Here is a 15324-nt window from a genome sequence, read left to right as displayed (position 1 = left end):
GTTGCGTCACGGCGGTCATGTGACTGCTGACGCAACAATACTAAGGAATGGGCAGAGTTACGACAGCAGAGGTCACGTGACTCTAGTAAAACGTCATGGCTTCTAGGACGTTCATGTCTTTTCTTGAAGCCTCAAGAGGTTACTAGATATGCGGTATTGTTGTATATAAGCCGCCAGGAAGTGACAGCAATAATTGAATGTAATTGAACTGCAGACAGCGAAAGAGAAACTGGCGATTGAGTCGAGCACGTGAGTCGTTCATTGTGAATTATAGCGTGACTATGGAAATTAAGTGTATTGCACAGTTGTATTCAGAAAGAATAAACCAGTTTTATTAAAGAAAGGACTTGTGTCGCTATAGTTTCGTCGGAAAGAAATTATACGGGAAACAAACTAACGACCAGAGACGTCACAGAACCATCTATTTGTGGGACTAATAAGTCATTTCTAAGTATTTTTGTCATTCTGATATGAATAATTAAGGTAAAACAGCTTTATGTATAAATTAAATTCCAATATATATATGCTTTAGTTAATGTTGGTAAAGTAATTTGATTATGAAACACAGAAACTTGATTTATTTTGTGATTTATCTACTTTCTGATCTTATGTGTTTTTTTTAGTATCATTAAAAAACTTGAGAATTTTTGTTTTACAACCTACTTTTTAAAAATATTCTACGAAAAAATGAGTATTAAAATTAACTGAAGAATAATTAGAAGATAACTGTACAGGATTTTGTAAAATATTGGATTTCAAGGTAAAACAAACAACTAGTTTTTTAAAGTGCAAAGAAGTTTCTGAAGCATTACTGTTTACTTTTAACCAGGATAACCTGTATCTTCAGTTAATCTTGTTCACAATCAAACCTGTCCAAACATTTGTTCAAACTTCTCTTAAGATTGTTGACACATTTTAGGTGTGTAGTCTTTTATTAACATCAAAACTGGAATTGGTCCTTATCCATTAAAAAGTATAATAGAAGTTTTTGTAATTATAAACGTTCACTTTCTATATATACCTTTTATATTCAACTACTGAAATAAATTAATTTGTTCCTAAGTTTCATAACCTAGTAAAGTTCCGATTATTTAATTTATTAGTAGCTGCTATTTTGATTTTTAGATTTCATTCATAGGTTTTAGTAAGTTGGTTCTTACATGTCACTCAACACTTTTATCAAATTCAGTCAAAATCACTGATGTAGATTTTGGGAAGAGTTGAATACAGACAGACATCCATGTAATGAAACTTGTGAACTAAATTGAAAGGATGTAACAAAGCATCATAGAAGTCTGTAAGTTATGCATTTGAATGAATATTGTTTCTTTTTATTGTATGATACATTTTCAACTTTTTAAATATGTAAATACTAATTCTAATTGCTAATGATTGTTAAAAGTCTTTTTGTGAATTGCAAAGTAAATATTTTTTTTCAGTTGTTTGCTTGCCCTCAGAAAATGTGTGTATGTATAGCCATCAGAAGACACCTGAGGACAGAAGGAAAGAACTGGAAGAGAGCTTACATTTAAATAGCACAGGTTCAGTTTATTCTTTTCTTTAATCTTTATTACTATAAGCAATGTTTTTGCTAGATTTTATACCAGTAATTATTTTTAACTTTGAAAACAAATTCTTTTATTTTATGTTTTTGAACACTACGAATGATGACACATTTAATTTTTAGCTACAGTGTAGTGGAACAGCTTGGAGTTGTTTTTTCATGTACAAACTTTTAACTCTTGATCGATTTGAGATCTAACTACAGTTTTGGACTTAGGAGGTCAAACCCTTTCAGATGATGTATGTGACCATGCTCAAGGTCTCATAGATTAATTTAGTTTAATCCTGCCTAAAAGAATTTCAGTTCAAGGGTTGACTGGTAGAGATCCCGATGAATAATAAAATTGAAATGGGTATATGCGAGCCTAATGCTTGGTATTGCTGGCACAAGAAATATAGCTAAAAAAAAATGGAAAAAAAGGTTGGATAGATTAATTTACTGTAATCCTGCTTAATAGAATTTCTAGTGCCATGGCTATTGAGGATTCCCTCTTGTTTATGAAAAACTTTGAATTGAAAAAATTATTAAAGGAATTTTAACAAGTAATATTTGGCAATTACTATTACCCAGATAGTAGCTAATTTTTTAAATTGAATATTTGAAGGGTTTCTGAGATTATCATTGGAAAAACATTAAACGTATATTTCAGTTTGAAAATTTTAAAGCTTAAGCAGTTTTGATGATAATTAAAAACGTGATTTTAATTTAGTTGAAAAAAATTATTGAACTATGAACAATATGGAAGATTCCACAGTAAAAATTTCTTTTATATTTTGGAAGCATATAGACTCACCATTTTGTTATATTGTTAATAAGAAGCAACAGTGATACACTAAAGAACAATTCCAAAAATACATATTTAGTGTATGTGTATATTTATATACAGAAAATTTATCAAGGGTGAAAACCTCAACCCACTTAATTTTATACTTTATTTTAGTAATGGGTGAAAATCAGAAATATCCAAGTTTTTTCAATTTTGGACTGTGGACTATGACCATTACTTTTCTTGTCATGGCATTGCTTTTTGGACTTCTTGGAGCAATTTTTGGAGTCTTAAACACTGTTACAACACCTGTTGAACTTATAACTGGGATGTTAGGCCTTTATGTTTGGAACATTTTAGGAGGTAGGATTATATTAATTTGTTGTAAATCAGTTGTTGTGTTCTTTGTAGTTTTTACCTTGTGAAAATCAGTGATTTGTAACATATAGATGTTTTTAAATATTTCTTTTAACCAGCATTTAAAAATAAATATCAAATATTAAGGTTCAGTTGCTGTTTAGTTTTTACTGGTTCTTTTTCAGATTAGAATCAAATATCTAAAACTGTGACTTTTTGCTATGCAGTAACTATTCTTTTCTTCTCATGATTCAACAAATAATTTTATTTTAGTTAATCTTGGAATTTATACAAAATATAGGCCTCTGACACAGCATAAGAAATTGGTGAAAGAAAAGTTATAGCATAGATAACCAAATATGCATTATTGGTTTCAATTTATAATAAAGCTGATAAACTTTCATAGCATCAGTTACAGTAAAAGGATGCATATGCTAAATATAACTGCAGTACCATAACTTCTACACTAGACATAGACAGAAATTGGAAAAATATCTAGGTGTTGATTGAGATAAATAGATATTATGATCTTTTAAATGGAAATTCTGAAAATTCAAGTCATCAGGTGACAAACAGTATCATACACATATGAAAGTATTCAGAAATTCACAACGTTGATGAAGCATGACGTGACTCATCTTTTACTAATAGATTTGAGAGGCTTGTAATTATTTAGTTAACAGAGAAAGACTGTTAGAGAAGTGTCAGAATGCAGTTATGGCCATGAAAGTTAGTAGTTGCAATGTATGTATGTATGGGGTCATTATTAAGTGAATTAGCCAATTTCTATTGTCCCTTATTCAAACACTATTCATCAGAGAACAATAGCACAGGGTTATTACAAGGTAGTTGGCCTGTTTTAGCATATAACGTAAAAATCAAGCATCAGAGAGTTATAATGTTTGGTAGATGTGTAAATTAGATAAGTAATTGAGATAAGGATATGGGTTTGTTGGTGTTTACTCACTAGGTTTGACATTAAAATGTATTTTGGATGTGTAAAATGCATCATGAATAATAGCTTTCAATATTTACCATAATTACTTATGGAAGTGTGGTGGGGGTGTGTGTGTGCATTTCTAGTGATATAAACAAAAAAACTATTATTTTTGGAAACATTGTAATGATGCAGCTATAGATGCAGTTATATTTTTCTGACTACTGTTTGCCTAAATTCTTTTAATCCCCCCCCCCCTTTCCTGTATGACTACCAAAACCTGACAGGATGTCTTCTCTTCTTCAGTTCTTACAGTTTAGCAGCAGAAGCAGGGTCAAACTCTTGGCTGTAGCATAATTGTTTGAATCAAAGTGTCAATGTTCTCACTTTTGAGAGTAACTCAGTTTGATTTTTATCCTTTTTTAGTCACTAAATGTACTTTCACATTAACCCTTTTGCTGCAACTTTCAGATATATCCAAACAAACATTTATACCTAGTGACTGCAAAATTCAGATTTATCTCATTGCTACCAAAAACCTGCATGTGTTGGCATTGGGACTTACATACATAAAAAAAAAAATACTGTGACGAGCAGGAACATCCCTGCATCGGTGAAACATCCGGCATATTGTACAGTGAAAGGGTTAATGGCTGTTACACAGAAACACAACATAACATTATATAGCTTGGAAACAGATTTGCATGTAGATTAAAAATATGCATGCAAACTTTTGTCATATTTAATTGCTTATATTTTCTTTTAATTGTGCTCTATAACATTCAGTACATGTTAAGTAGACTCACAAGATAATGTTACATAGCCTTGCAATGTTAAGCTTTAATTTTACAAATAAATTAAGAACATTTTTGCGAACTTTCATTGTGTCACATTACTTCCTTTAACCATGCCTTGTAACAACAGTATATCATCCATCAAACAAAGGAGCTACTTCATTCTTCTCAACATGCAGTCCTGCACTTTAACATTCTTAGTTTCCCAAAGAGAACAGGAACCCTTCCCAGTATCTTTACTCTCAACATCACTACTTTTCATAACAGTGATTAGCTCTAATAAATGCTATAAATAAGGCTGGATAAAACTATCCTTTCTTGAATCTGATGTCAGTGTTACCTTTCACACTGGTAACATATTTATCTTGTAGCTTTTGAAATTCTGCATCAAAGGGTGCACTTTGAATTGCACAACTTTCAGAAGAATGCACTCACTGTCCTCTTTATCATGATGAAAATCTTCTGCTAACAGTTTAAGATCTTCTCCATCATTTCTAAGTAATGCATGAAGGATGGTAACAGTAGTGTTTACCAATGGCTGGATTTCACTGAAAAACAATGATTATTTCTACAACTGCTTACAAAGAATTATTAAACATTAAGATAGATGCTGTAATAAGTATACACTTGTAGTTGTTGAAATACTGCAGAATTTGTTGCATTACCCTCAGCACTAAGCTCACGCAAAGCAATTACAACTTCACTGTATTTCTCAAACTGAGCCAATTAAAACTGTGAATCTATTCAGTTTTGAGAACTTGCTCATCCAGTCCATTTTATCCCTCTCTAAATCTTTATAGTTCCTGTTGCACAACTATGCAGCATTGTAAATAGAGAGTTGAACCTAGATTTAAAAGTGGTAAGTACTGGCAAGCCTTTTACTGAATCTGGACAAACCCAGTGTGTAAGACAGTATGTCTACACCACTAATGGTGAGTATTTGGCTTTAAGATGTACCCCTATATTTATCCCTATCATCACCATTACAGCTGGTTATTTACACCTCACAAACAAACATCATCAGTTAGTGAATTAAAACTTCTGTTGTTTCACAAGCTGCTTATTCCATCCCTACAAACAAGCACCATCAATAAGTAGATTCAAACTTCTGTTGTTTCACAAGCTGCTTATTCCATCCCCACAAACAAGCAACATCAATAAGTAGATTTAAACTTAAACTTCTGTTGTTTCACAAGCTGCTTATTCCATCCCCACAAATAAGCACCATCAATAAGTAGATTCAAACTTCTGTTGTTTCACAAGCTGCTTATTTCATCCCCACAAACAAGCATCCATCAATAAGTAGATTCGTGAAACAACAGAAGTTTGGGGATGGAATAAGCAGCTTGTGAAACAACAGAAGTTTGAATCTACTTATTGATGGTGCTTGTTTGTGGGGATGAAATAAGCAGCTTACAAACAAGCACCATCAATAAGTAGATTCAAACTTCTGTTGTTTCACAAGCTGCTTATTCCATTCTCACAAACAAGCACCATCAATAAGTAGATTCAAACTTCTGTTTTACACAAGCTGCTTATTTCATCCCCACAAACAAGCATCATCAATAAGTAGATTCAAACTTCTGTTGTTTCACAAGCTGCTTATTTCATCCCCACAAACAAGCATCATCAATTAGTAGATTCAAACTTCTGTTATTTCACAAGCTGCTTATTCCATTCCCATGAATAAGAACCACAAGTGAGTAGATTTATATTTCTCGTATCTTTTTCTAATTGAAAACCTGATCTCACTGGTCATATGTTTTTAGAAAAGCTCATGTAAAATATGCTAAATTGACCATAGGGACACCAGGAGCTGTGAAAAATCAAAAGCTTAATTTTTGCATTGCATATTCTTTATATATTAAATTTAAATTTCATAAATAACTTATGTTTTTTTAATTGTAAAACACTTGGTGTGCAGCTTATCTGGAGCATTGAGTGTGATGATGAGAAAGGCATTTCTAGTGTCAAAAATAATAGATCATGAAATTTACGTATCGGAGGCTCTATAAAAACATCCATTCCACATGGTAGGAAGCTTTTTTTTTAAATAGCTCAAATGGGTTATCTCTTCAATGTTAGTATTGCTGTTACAAAGTATTATTACAGTACTAGTAATAACAATGATTCTATCAAAATGAAAGTGACAAATAAACAGGACCATGCAGCAGTTAGTCTTATTCCATGCTAATAATTTTTTAAATAGGATTGGCTGCTGATGCAACTTGTAGTGGCTACTTCACTGTGTTTGTTGAAATTAAATAAGCAGTATTTACTACTGAGGAAATAAATTCTGATAAGATTACAACACCAGTAAAGTTACAAAGCACACCAAATTCAAGTCTGATGGTAATGAGTAAGATATTGATGCTGCACAAAATACAAATCACTCCTGAACTGCTAGCAGCAAATACATAGTAATGACTGGCCTTTGTATTATGATCCACAGATCCAGGTGAAATCAACCATACCTGGCTAGAAAATTTATATGGAATGATGAGGTTCACTTTTCTTTCTTTCTGGATCAACAATTGCTTCTGTGCCATCCAGGATGAAAACAATTCATATGCCTTATTGTAATAGCTATTATATGCTGAGAAAATTACAGTGTGATCTAGATTCATGAGTGAGTTCATTTCAAATAACGGATTTTACCTCTGTTGATCCTTGGTGGATTATGTTCTCATTCCTTGTACTTCAGAGGAATATTGAAAGATATAGTTTTCATATAAAACAGTGCAGGGACTGTCAAGTCATTGCTGTGATCTGCTTTCAGGAAACAACTAACCAGTAGAGATTTTCCACATATACACAAATGTGTGTGTGTGACTGCATGGTCTCCTAACCTCACCCTTGCTGAGTTTTGGCCATAGGGCCACCTCAAGTCATTGGTGTGTCATAATGCTTCCATTATCTTGACAGACCTGAAATATAACATACAAAGCCAAGTATAACTGTTGGAAATTAGGTTATATTGTTCAGCTGTGCATCCTGTGCTTTCACAAAATACAGTTGTTATCACATTGAATATTGTTAGCACACTGGTTGTGCAAATTCCATTATCAACACCTTCCTGGTGTCAATTATTTTTCCCACAGAAATTGCCTTAACAGTTGTCTCATTAGTTAATCTACTAAGTGTTACAGCACTTTAATTATTAGTTTTCTGTTGTGGTACATTACCTCCTCTCACATAAATAACTATTCTCGTTCAGTGCTGCCCTCTATATGCAAAATATTTTTTTCACATGCCACAAGACTTGAGCTCCCACGTACCTTACAATCAAGTGGTACAACTGCATCTCATATGTAAATCTTCATGTGACAACCCTCTATCAACAGCAGTGCAACACACTCCATTTGAGGGAATTTGTTTGTTTTTTTCAAAGTTTAAACATTTTCTGATAACTTGTTTTTCCCAGTTTGAAATTTTTTTTCCACCAAATGGTTAGGTTTGATTATTTATTGTTGCACGATGAATTTTGAAGTACAAGTTACCACTTTGGAGGTAATACCTTCTAATAGCACACTCACACAGGTTATAGGTGGGGGTAACTTGTCTATGGTCATATCCACTCTCATCCACCATGAGATTGATCATTATATGAGTCACACTGCTTCTCATGGTGTTGCCCCTATTCCTCCTGAACATGCCGAACCTGTTTGGGCTGACGAGGAATTTGACAGCCCTTTTTCCTTCACCTGATTTTGCTGAGTCTTCCTGAGTCATGATTTCTCAAGTATGTTCTGTTTTATCCATTTCCCCAATTTCACATTATCTCCATCTTTCCTTGTTACATGATACCCCTTCTCTCAGTATTTGGTTTTCTCCCCTTCCTTGGATATTAGGGTTCATGAAAGGCGTTTTCTTTCTCAGATGGTTGATGGTGCTAGCATGCTTTGCCCTCCATGGGCTTTGGTCCACCATGAGACTGAATGTCCATTGCTTTCTTCTCAACAGTTGGAGTCGATTTTGGCCATGTGGGTAGTGGATCCTTATCATCCTGTTCATTTATCCCATGCCCAATTTTCCTGCCTTTTTCTTACCTTATTGACTCTCGTATGGTACTTGTCTACCATCCACCTCCTTTTTGAGACAATCCATCGAGATCCTGAGGGTTTTCCAAGGGATACTTCTCCCTGATTACCTCCACGTTAGCTGTTTGTCTTCTTTGGCTCTTTCCTTACACATGTGGTTTCTCTGTTGTTGGGATTTCCTAGGGTGGGATGCTGTTTTGTCCCTGGTTCATTTACTGCCAACTTATTTCTGGGACTTATGCATGGCCCCTCTTCTACAGCAATATGTTTTCAGTAATATTCCTGAGACTTTGGAATCTCGTGTAGAATTGGTGAGACAACAAACAACACTTTCTTCTTTGGTAGATTGTTTGTCTCATTCAGAGCCTAGACATGCTCCTATTACTGTTTCCTGTTCTGCTCTTTCCCAGGGCTCACCTGTTTCTACTCCAAGAGTTCCTCCTCTCGTCATATTATTCGATGCAGATGGACAAGTTGTCAACAGTACTGGTGACTACTAGGTGGGTTCTGGTCCAATAAAGTCTGGTTGAATAAATCAGGTGTGGTCTGCTTTTCAAAATAGGATTTTCATGGTCACCTGTTGCACTGTCTCCGGTGTTGATGTTCCTTTGAGCTCTCCACCACATTTTCTCCCCCTTTTCTCTTCCAGTGGAGTATGAGAGTTACTACCACTTTCCAGTTCCAAGCCACTTGGGTGGTAAACCATGGAGGGCATCCTCCTGAATATGATGTTGATATACGATACAAATAATGTTAGAATCATTCAGTTGAGAGTAGGGCAGTGGTGTTCTGCTGGTGTAGATGATGTGATGTTCTCCAATCTGATGCTCTATCTCTGTACAGGTTTATCTGAGGGGATGTTGTAGCCATGGAGTGAGCCTTCATAATTGCAGTTCACCTCTTTAATTGGGATCCCTCATCCTATCCCCACATGGATGTCAGTTCCCAGTGGCTGGGTTTTGGACATAGAGCTGAACCAATCAACATAAGTCTTCAAACATGTATTATATGTGTCTCTGTTCCTCACTCAGTTATATTCATTTTTCCTCTGCCCGTGTTTTGGATCACGGTGATCAAACTTGCAGATTAATATGGTTCTTCCTCTTATGCTATCCCTCGATGATTTTCATATACTGAGGATGTTATTGCTCTGGGGGTGGTTCCTTGTCATATGGTTTTGAGTGGGTTAGTTTCTGTAACAAAGACATCTTTATTATGCCAATCGTCCAGATGTTGGTTTCCCAGATTGGTCATACAATTGATCACTTTTCTGTCATATATCCCGTTCACAGTTCGGGGGGGGGGGGACAAGACTCCCTCCGTACTGCTGAACTTGAGGTGAAGGCAGTATAATCTTCTTTCCTACCCCCACATGGATATCAGTTCCCTGTGACTGGGTTTTGGATTATAGATGACTTACTGAAAGTGTGATCCTCATCCTACCTCTTGTGTGAATGTCGGTTCCTGTTGGGTTGGTTTTAGATGCAGTTGACTTGCCACGTACAGTCTGTTCCACCCTAGCTATTCTACACCTAGGGGCACAACCTCTCCCTTTGGATATGCTCTTCCCATGTCTGCGAAACCTCTTTCCACACTGGGCAAATAGTATACCTACTACAGAAGTGGTGCAGTCTCCTATATATGGACCTCTAATGTGAGGATCTACTCTTTTAGGGTGTTCTTTGGATGCTTTCGAAAATGCTTCATTGTTTTTCTTTCACACCAGTCCCTCCACCTATTCAGTGTGGGGTTCTAGCTATTTATGTGAGTGGAGGTAATGTACTGTATCAGAAATTATAATTTTCCTATACTGAAAATATATTTGTGATAGGTACTTACCTCACTTCCCACCCTTCCTCCCCACTGAAAACCGGTGCTTCCATTTTCTGCCAAAAATAGTTTGGTAGAATAGAATAGAGGGAGTCAAGTGCATCAGGAGAGTGTGTCGCACTCCTATTGATGGAGGATTGTCACATGAAGACTCGTACAAGAGACGCAGTTGAACCATTTGACTGCAAAGTATGTGGGAGCTGAAACTTGTGACATGTGAAAAATTTGTTGCCATATAGAGGGCAGCACTGAACAAGAATAGCTATTTAGGTGATAGGAGGTAAGTACCTATTGGAAATATATTTTCATTATAGGGAAATTATAACTTTGATTAGAGGCTAACTGTATAATGACCCATTTTTTTGTGTTTTTCACAGCTAGAAAATGATAAAGCTTTATATTTCTACCAGGAAACCAAGTTTTTCAGAGTATAATCTTGTCATGGTTTACTAAAGAGAAATTGTTTCTATAGCTTTACTTGTTTGATGTATCTTCTACTAAGCCTCAGCAGTGTTTTCCTATAAGATCTTTGCTTGCAAGATCATCAAAAATCTTGAGGTTAATCATACACTACACACTAGTAAGTTACAATTAATTGTGTGGTTTCCCTTTAGTGTTTAAAAAACATTTGTTCTATGACATTGTAACACAAAGTTGTTTTTTTCTTGTTTTATACTGAACATAACAGTAAGACTTTAGGTAGGTGAATGACGAGATATCAAACTAAACCACAATGTTAACCCATTGTGCTTACTCGAGAGAGGATTTACTTGACAATTTTAACAAGTGTGTTTTCTCATTTTCTAGCGATAGCTTCTCTAATGACGATCATAATGTGGGCAGTCTTGTTTCATACTGCCTTGAAAAACAACATTATGACACAGGAAGAAATTGAAGAAAAATGGACTTCCAAGGATAAGGCATATTTATCAAATAGTTTTTGGTATGTTCTTATTGCCTTAATTTTCTATTTGTTAAACAATGTTCTTATATATCTAGCTATAACTCAACCATGGGAACGTAGACAGCCAAAGGCAGCCCCTGACCAAAATCCAAGTGGAGTTATAATGTTATATTGAGAAACAAACAAACTAAAGTCACTTATTAGCGATGCCTGTTTTGTTGAAAGTTGCAGTCTTCTACAGTGTCAATTCTTGATAATTTTCAGAAGTAATTCTAGTTGAAAACTATTTATGCTGGATTTTACACAATTATCTTTTTACACTTTGGATTAAAAACTTTCACACTGAGTACACAGGGAAAACTAATTGAACAATTCTGTCATGGATTTAAATACACTTGATGTGGAAATATTTTACTAAGCAATTTGTTCCTGATGTAGTTAATTAGACTTATGCAAATAGAGGGAGAAAAAATGTGTGGGTTTTATGCTTTATAAAATGAAATCAACAAGAGTATTTTTAAATGTTAAAAATCTAGCAAAATAAAAAATGTATGCTAATCTCTGTATAATTTTACATGATGATAGGTTGCAAGGGGTTGATTTCGACATTGAATGCATTTTTAGTTCTAATATAATATAAGACTGGTTTCTGTTCTGAGTAGGCTTTAATAAAACAGTAGAACTAGAGTAAAAATCCAGAACTTCTGGTTTGAATTACCACTAAACTGTGTTTACACCCAGAAAGAAACTGTTAACTTTTCTTCTAAGGCATATGCTATTATTTTTTGTGGTTTTCTTGAATGGTAATGTTGTTATTACAAATGGACATTGTAAAATTATTCAGATTGAAATAAAATAACCAGTAAAATTTGGCTTGCTACAACACCTATTGGCTGCCCATAAATGTTTCTAAATTGATAAAGTCAATTTTCAGAACAAACGAGTTTACTTATCCCTCCATTGTTAAAACTCCATTTTCAAATTGCTGTCAGTTATGGAATTCCTTAGCCATGCTTTATATTATAATATCATTACTTTAGAAAATTTGCTGGGCATCAGAAGCACTTATAGTCAGTGTTTTTTTATTTCACTGTTGCACTATTTGCTATATAACTTGGCACTTCCATTTTCTTTTGGAGAATGTTACTAGGCTCTTCATTGTTAGAAAATATCACATCCGTTGCTGTTAATTAGCCTGCATGTTTTATTTGTAGGTTTTTCTTGACCTTTAATAGTGAGAAGAAAGAAAAATTATCTAATGCATTTTAATTTTATGAGAAATGGATGTTGTTTCATGTGTAGTAGTTGCTCACACTTAGCCATAGTATGTGATTAAATAGGTGTGAAAAACTTTTTTTTCAACGTAAGTGATGAAGTGATCAACAACTTGACAAGTTCTTATATAGGTTAGAGTTGAGAGGCTAGTGAAAATAAAAGCTAAGTAACTGTGTAGAGTCAAAGTATGTATTAAGGAGAGAGTAAAAAACTTTCTCAATACAGCTTAAAGTTTTTTAAGAGGTAATCCTCTGCCCTTGGTAAAATACAACTCTTTAAAGTGTTTTAACAACTCATTATATAGCTAAATAGATCAAAATTAAGTGTAACATTTATTGTAACTTCCTAGACACACGTAGCATTGAATTTTCTACTCTTATCATAAATATATTGTAGAAAATCAAGAATGAACATGAAATTCTGTGCCTTCATTATCTATACACATTGTTGTATCAATTCTGGCTATGGTTTATGTGATAATTAGCTTTGCTTGACCTGTTAAAAATATAACGGGTTGGAGTTTTGAACCCCCTCCCCCCAGGGGCTTCTGCCCTTCCTTCAGTATAGTATTGAAATTATGCAATAAAAAGGTCTAACATCATGTTGTAGAATAACATTATAAGCTTATTTATTGATTGTATTAACTACAGTAAAGTTTAGCCCTAATTAAACTAGAGTAAAAAGCATGCACAAGTTACAGTGGTAACTTATGTATTTATCGAATATAAGATGTATTTAATAAAGGCTTAACTAATGTTAGGCCTAAAAAAGCGGATTTATACATTTCGGTGTCTGCAGTTAGAATTCTTTTGTATTATTGTGAAATTGAAAGTTCTGATATGACAGCTTAATACTTGGCATTTCCTGTTAAGTTAGTTAGCTGGAAATATAATTGATCATGGTTTAGGCCTACGATCCTGTATTTAAAGAAGTAATGTTGCTATAAAGATATTAATTTGACTGCATATGTTTTGCAGTCTGCTAGTTTTTATCATAAAAACAGAATTATGTTTTTAGATATTAGTTTATTGCAATTATATGTTGTTTATTTAGCACAAAGCTATGCAATGGGCAGTCTGTGCTCTGTCCACCATGGGAAATTTAATTCCAGATTTTAAGGGTGCAAGTCCATAAACTTATAGATGTGTTTCTTAATCATTTAGTTACCATTGTTACATTCAATATGATGGCCCTGTTAGCATGTATAGTGAGATGTGGTTCAATATAAGCTAGAATCATCATCACGAATAAAGACATCTGTGTAGTAAGATGTAGTTCAATACAATTAGAGTCATCACAAATAAAGCAACTTTGCAATTTTGAACTTTTAACATGTAAATACATCAAATATAGGGTACCACATTTTCACCATTTTTGGCATTAGTCAGGAAACAGATGAAAGCTATTCACTGATTTGTTATTTCTTAACCAGTACTGGTGATTTAGTCGATCACAGTGCAAGGTTATTTGTATCTTGTGTCACATATGAGTATAAGAATGTGTACTTTGAAACAAATATTCTTAGGGTCAAAGGGGTTTATATTTTAATAACAGTAGAGTTGAATAGTACAATTCTTGAAATGAACTTAATAATAAATCAAGCCACAAAAAACTATGAAAAAATTTATCAATCAAGAATTTTTTTTTAACTTAAATAATTCATTATAAAGCAATTCACTTTTTTGTTTTTAAATGTAATCAGAATTGCAAATTTTCTGTCCTATTGTGATATTCCATAGTAATTGTTTACTAACATTTCAGAAATGAAAAGCTAAATGGTATTAAGAATTCATCAGAAAGCTACTTAAGTTTAATTTTGTCTGAAGACTTTTTAAATTTATTTTCTTTCACATTAGACTGCTTTTGTCAAATTGTTTCTTTTTGAGTAAAATCTTGTCAGGAAAAAAGCAATTGATAAATCAGCAAGTACATAGATTTGAAAGAAAAACTGTATTGAAGTTTAATAATATTGTAAATTACTCAAACTTTTTAATTGTTAAAGAAAGTATATCATTATTTTGTATGAAAGTAACCAAAAGATATTCTAATAATGTTAGGTGCTATACTATGCTAGCAAGCCTAACATTAAAGTGATTGTTATTTTGTTGCACTAATTATAAGCTTGTTGAAAAAAAAGTAGTTTGTATAGTCAGCATGTGCCAAAAAAAAACTTCCAAATATTTTTCTTTGTAGTCTATTTGATAGTTATTAATAATGATTTCATATAAGACTTGTTTTTGTAGTAGTAGTGTTACATTTTGCTGTGAAGCAGCTTTTTGTGTAAGATATAACAATTTTTCTCCACCATATTCTGACATCACTTTCCATGAAATAAATCATTTTTGCAACATAAACATTAGTGAACTTTCTCTTGCTACTTGAAAGATATACTTTCTCTTTTAATTTGTTTTTCATGTGGACATAGGTTTAATAATATCTGCAAGGTGTATGTATGAATTTCAAACAATTTCTGAGTGATTATGATGAAATATTTAAAAGTGTATTGTTGCTTCTTATCTATTTATAATAAAATGATGTTTACAAAGTTTGTACTTTTTTATGAGCTCTTTGTTTTCTTATTTACAGCTTAGTTTACTTAAAAATAGAATGTAAGTTAGTATGAGTTTCACTTTATTGGCATTCTTTCTCAAAATACTTATCTGTTCACATTCCAGATCTCAAATAATGCCTTTTCATAATGTCTAGATCCTTTGATAGACTTGCTATTCTGAAGGTATTTTTCAAGAACTGATTCTGAGAAAGATTGCTGCTTAGTAATATGTAGCCCAGTTCTTGGAAAATATTCCTAGTTCCAAGTTTAGGCACTAAAAAGTAGTAAAAACAATATTTTAACTCT

The 15324-nt window shown here is 33.4% G+C and overlaps 1 protein-coding gene across 4 annotated transcripts; it reads left to right on the top strand.

The window, feature by feature from the left end:
- Nucleotides 1–334: 334 nt before the first annotated feature.
- LOC111089488 (clarin-3-like) lies at nt 335–15002 on the top strand. Of its 4 annotated transcripts, XR_002613752.1 has the most exons (5): nt 335–483; nt 1440–1541; nt 2505–2693; nt 11096–12646; nt 12693–15002. XR_002613752.1 is itself a non-coding variant. In XM_022402103.1 (4 exons), the coding sequence occupies exons 2-4, from the start codon at nt 1469–1471 to the stop codon at nt 11365–11367; spliced, it is 534 nt and encodes a 177-aa protein (XP_022257811.1). In that variant the 5' UTR covers nt 335–483; nt 1440–1468; the 3' UTR covers nt 11368–12666. The 4 variants fall into 4 exon arrangements, 3 of the variants coding, with proteins under 3 accessions (XP_022257811.1, XP_022257813.1, XP_022257812.1); XM_022402103.1 differs by lacking the exon at nt 12693–15002 and having other exon boundaries at nt 11096–12666; XM_022402105.1 differs by lacking the exons at nt 335–483; nt 12693–15002 and adding an exon at nt 899–919 and having other exon boundaries at nt 11096–12666.
- The last annotated feature ends 322 nt before the right edge of the window (nt 15003–15324 follow it).

The sequence above is a fragment of the Limulus polyphemus genome, unplaced genomic scaffold (assembly GCF_000517525.1).
Source record: "Limulus polyphemus unplaced genomic scaffold, Limulus_polyphemus-2.1.2 Scaffold6418, whole genome shotgun sequence".
Classification (NCBI taxonomy): domain Eukaryota; kingdom Metazoa; phylum Arthropoda; class Merostomata; order Xiphosura; family Limulidae; genus Limulus; species Limulus polyphemus.
The sequence above is the reverse complement of the archived record's forward strand: the minus strand, read 5'-3'. Positions and strand labels throughout refer to the sequence as shown.

Coding starts and splice junctions, on each gene's coding strand:
- LOC111089488 (XM_022402103.1), top strand. CDS start 1,469: ATGTATAGCCATCAGAAGACACCTGAGGACAGAAGGAAAGAACTGGAA. Junction 1,542..2,504: donor CTTACATTTAAATAGCACAG/GTTCAGTTTATT, acceptor ACTTTATTTTAG/TAATGGGTGAAAATCAGAAA. Junction 2,694..11,095: donor TGTTTGGAACATTTTAGGAG/GTAGGATTATAT, acceptor CTCATTTTCTAG/CGATAGCTTCTCTAATGACG.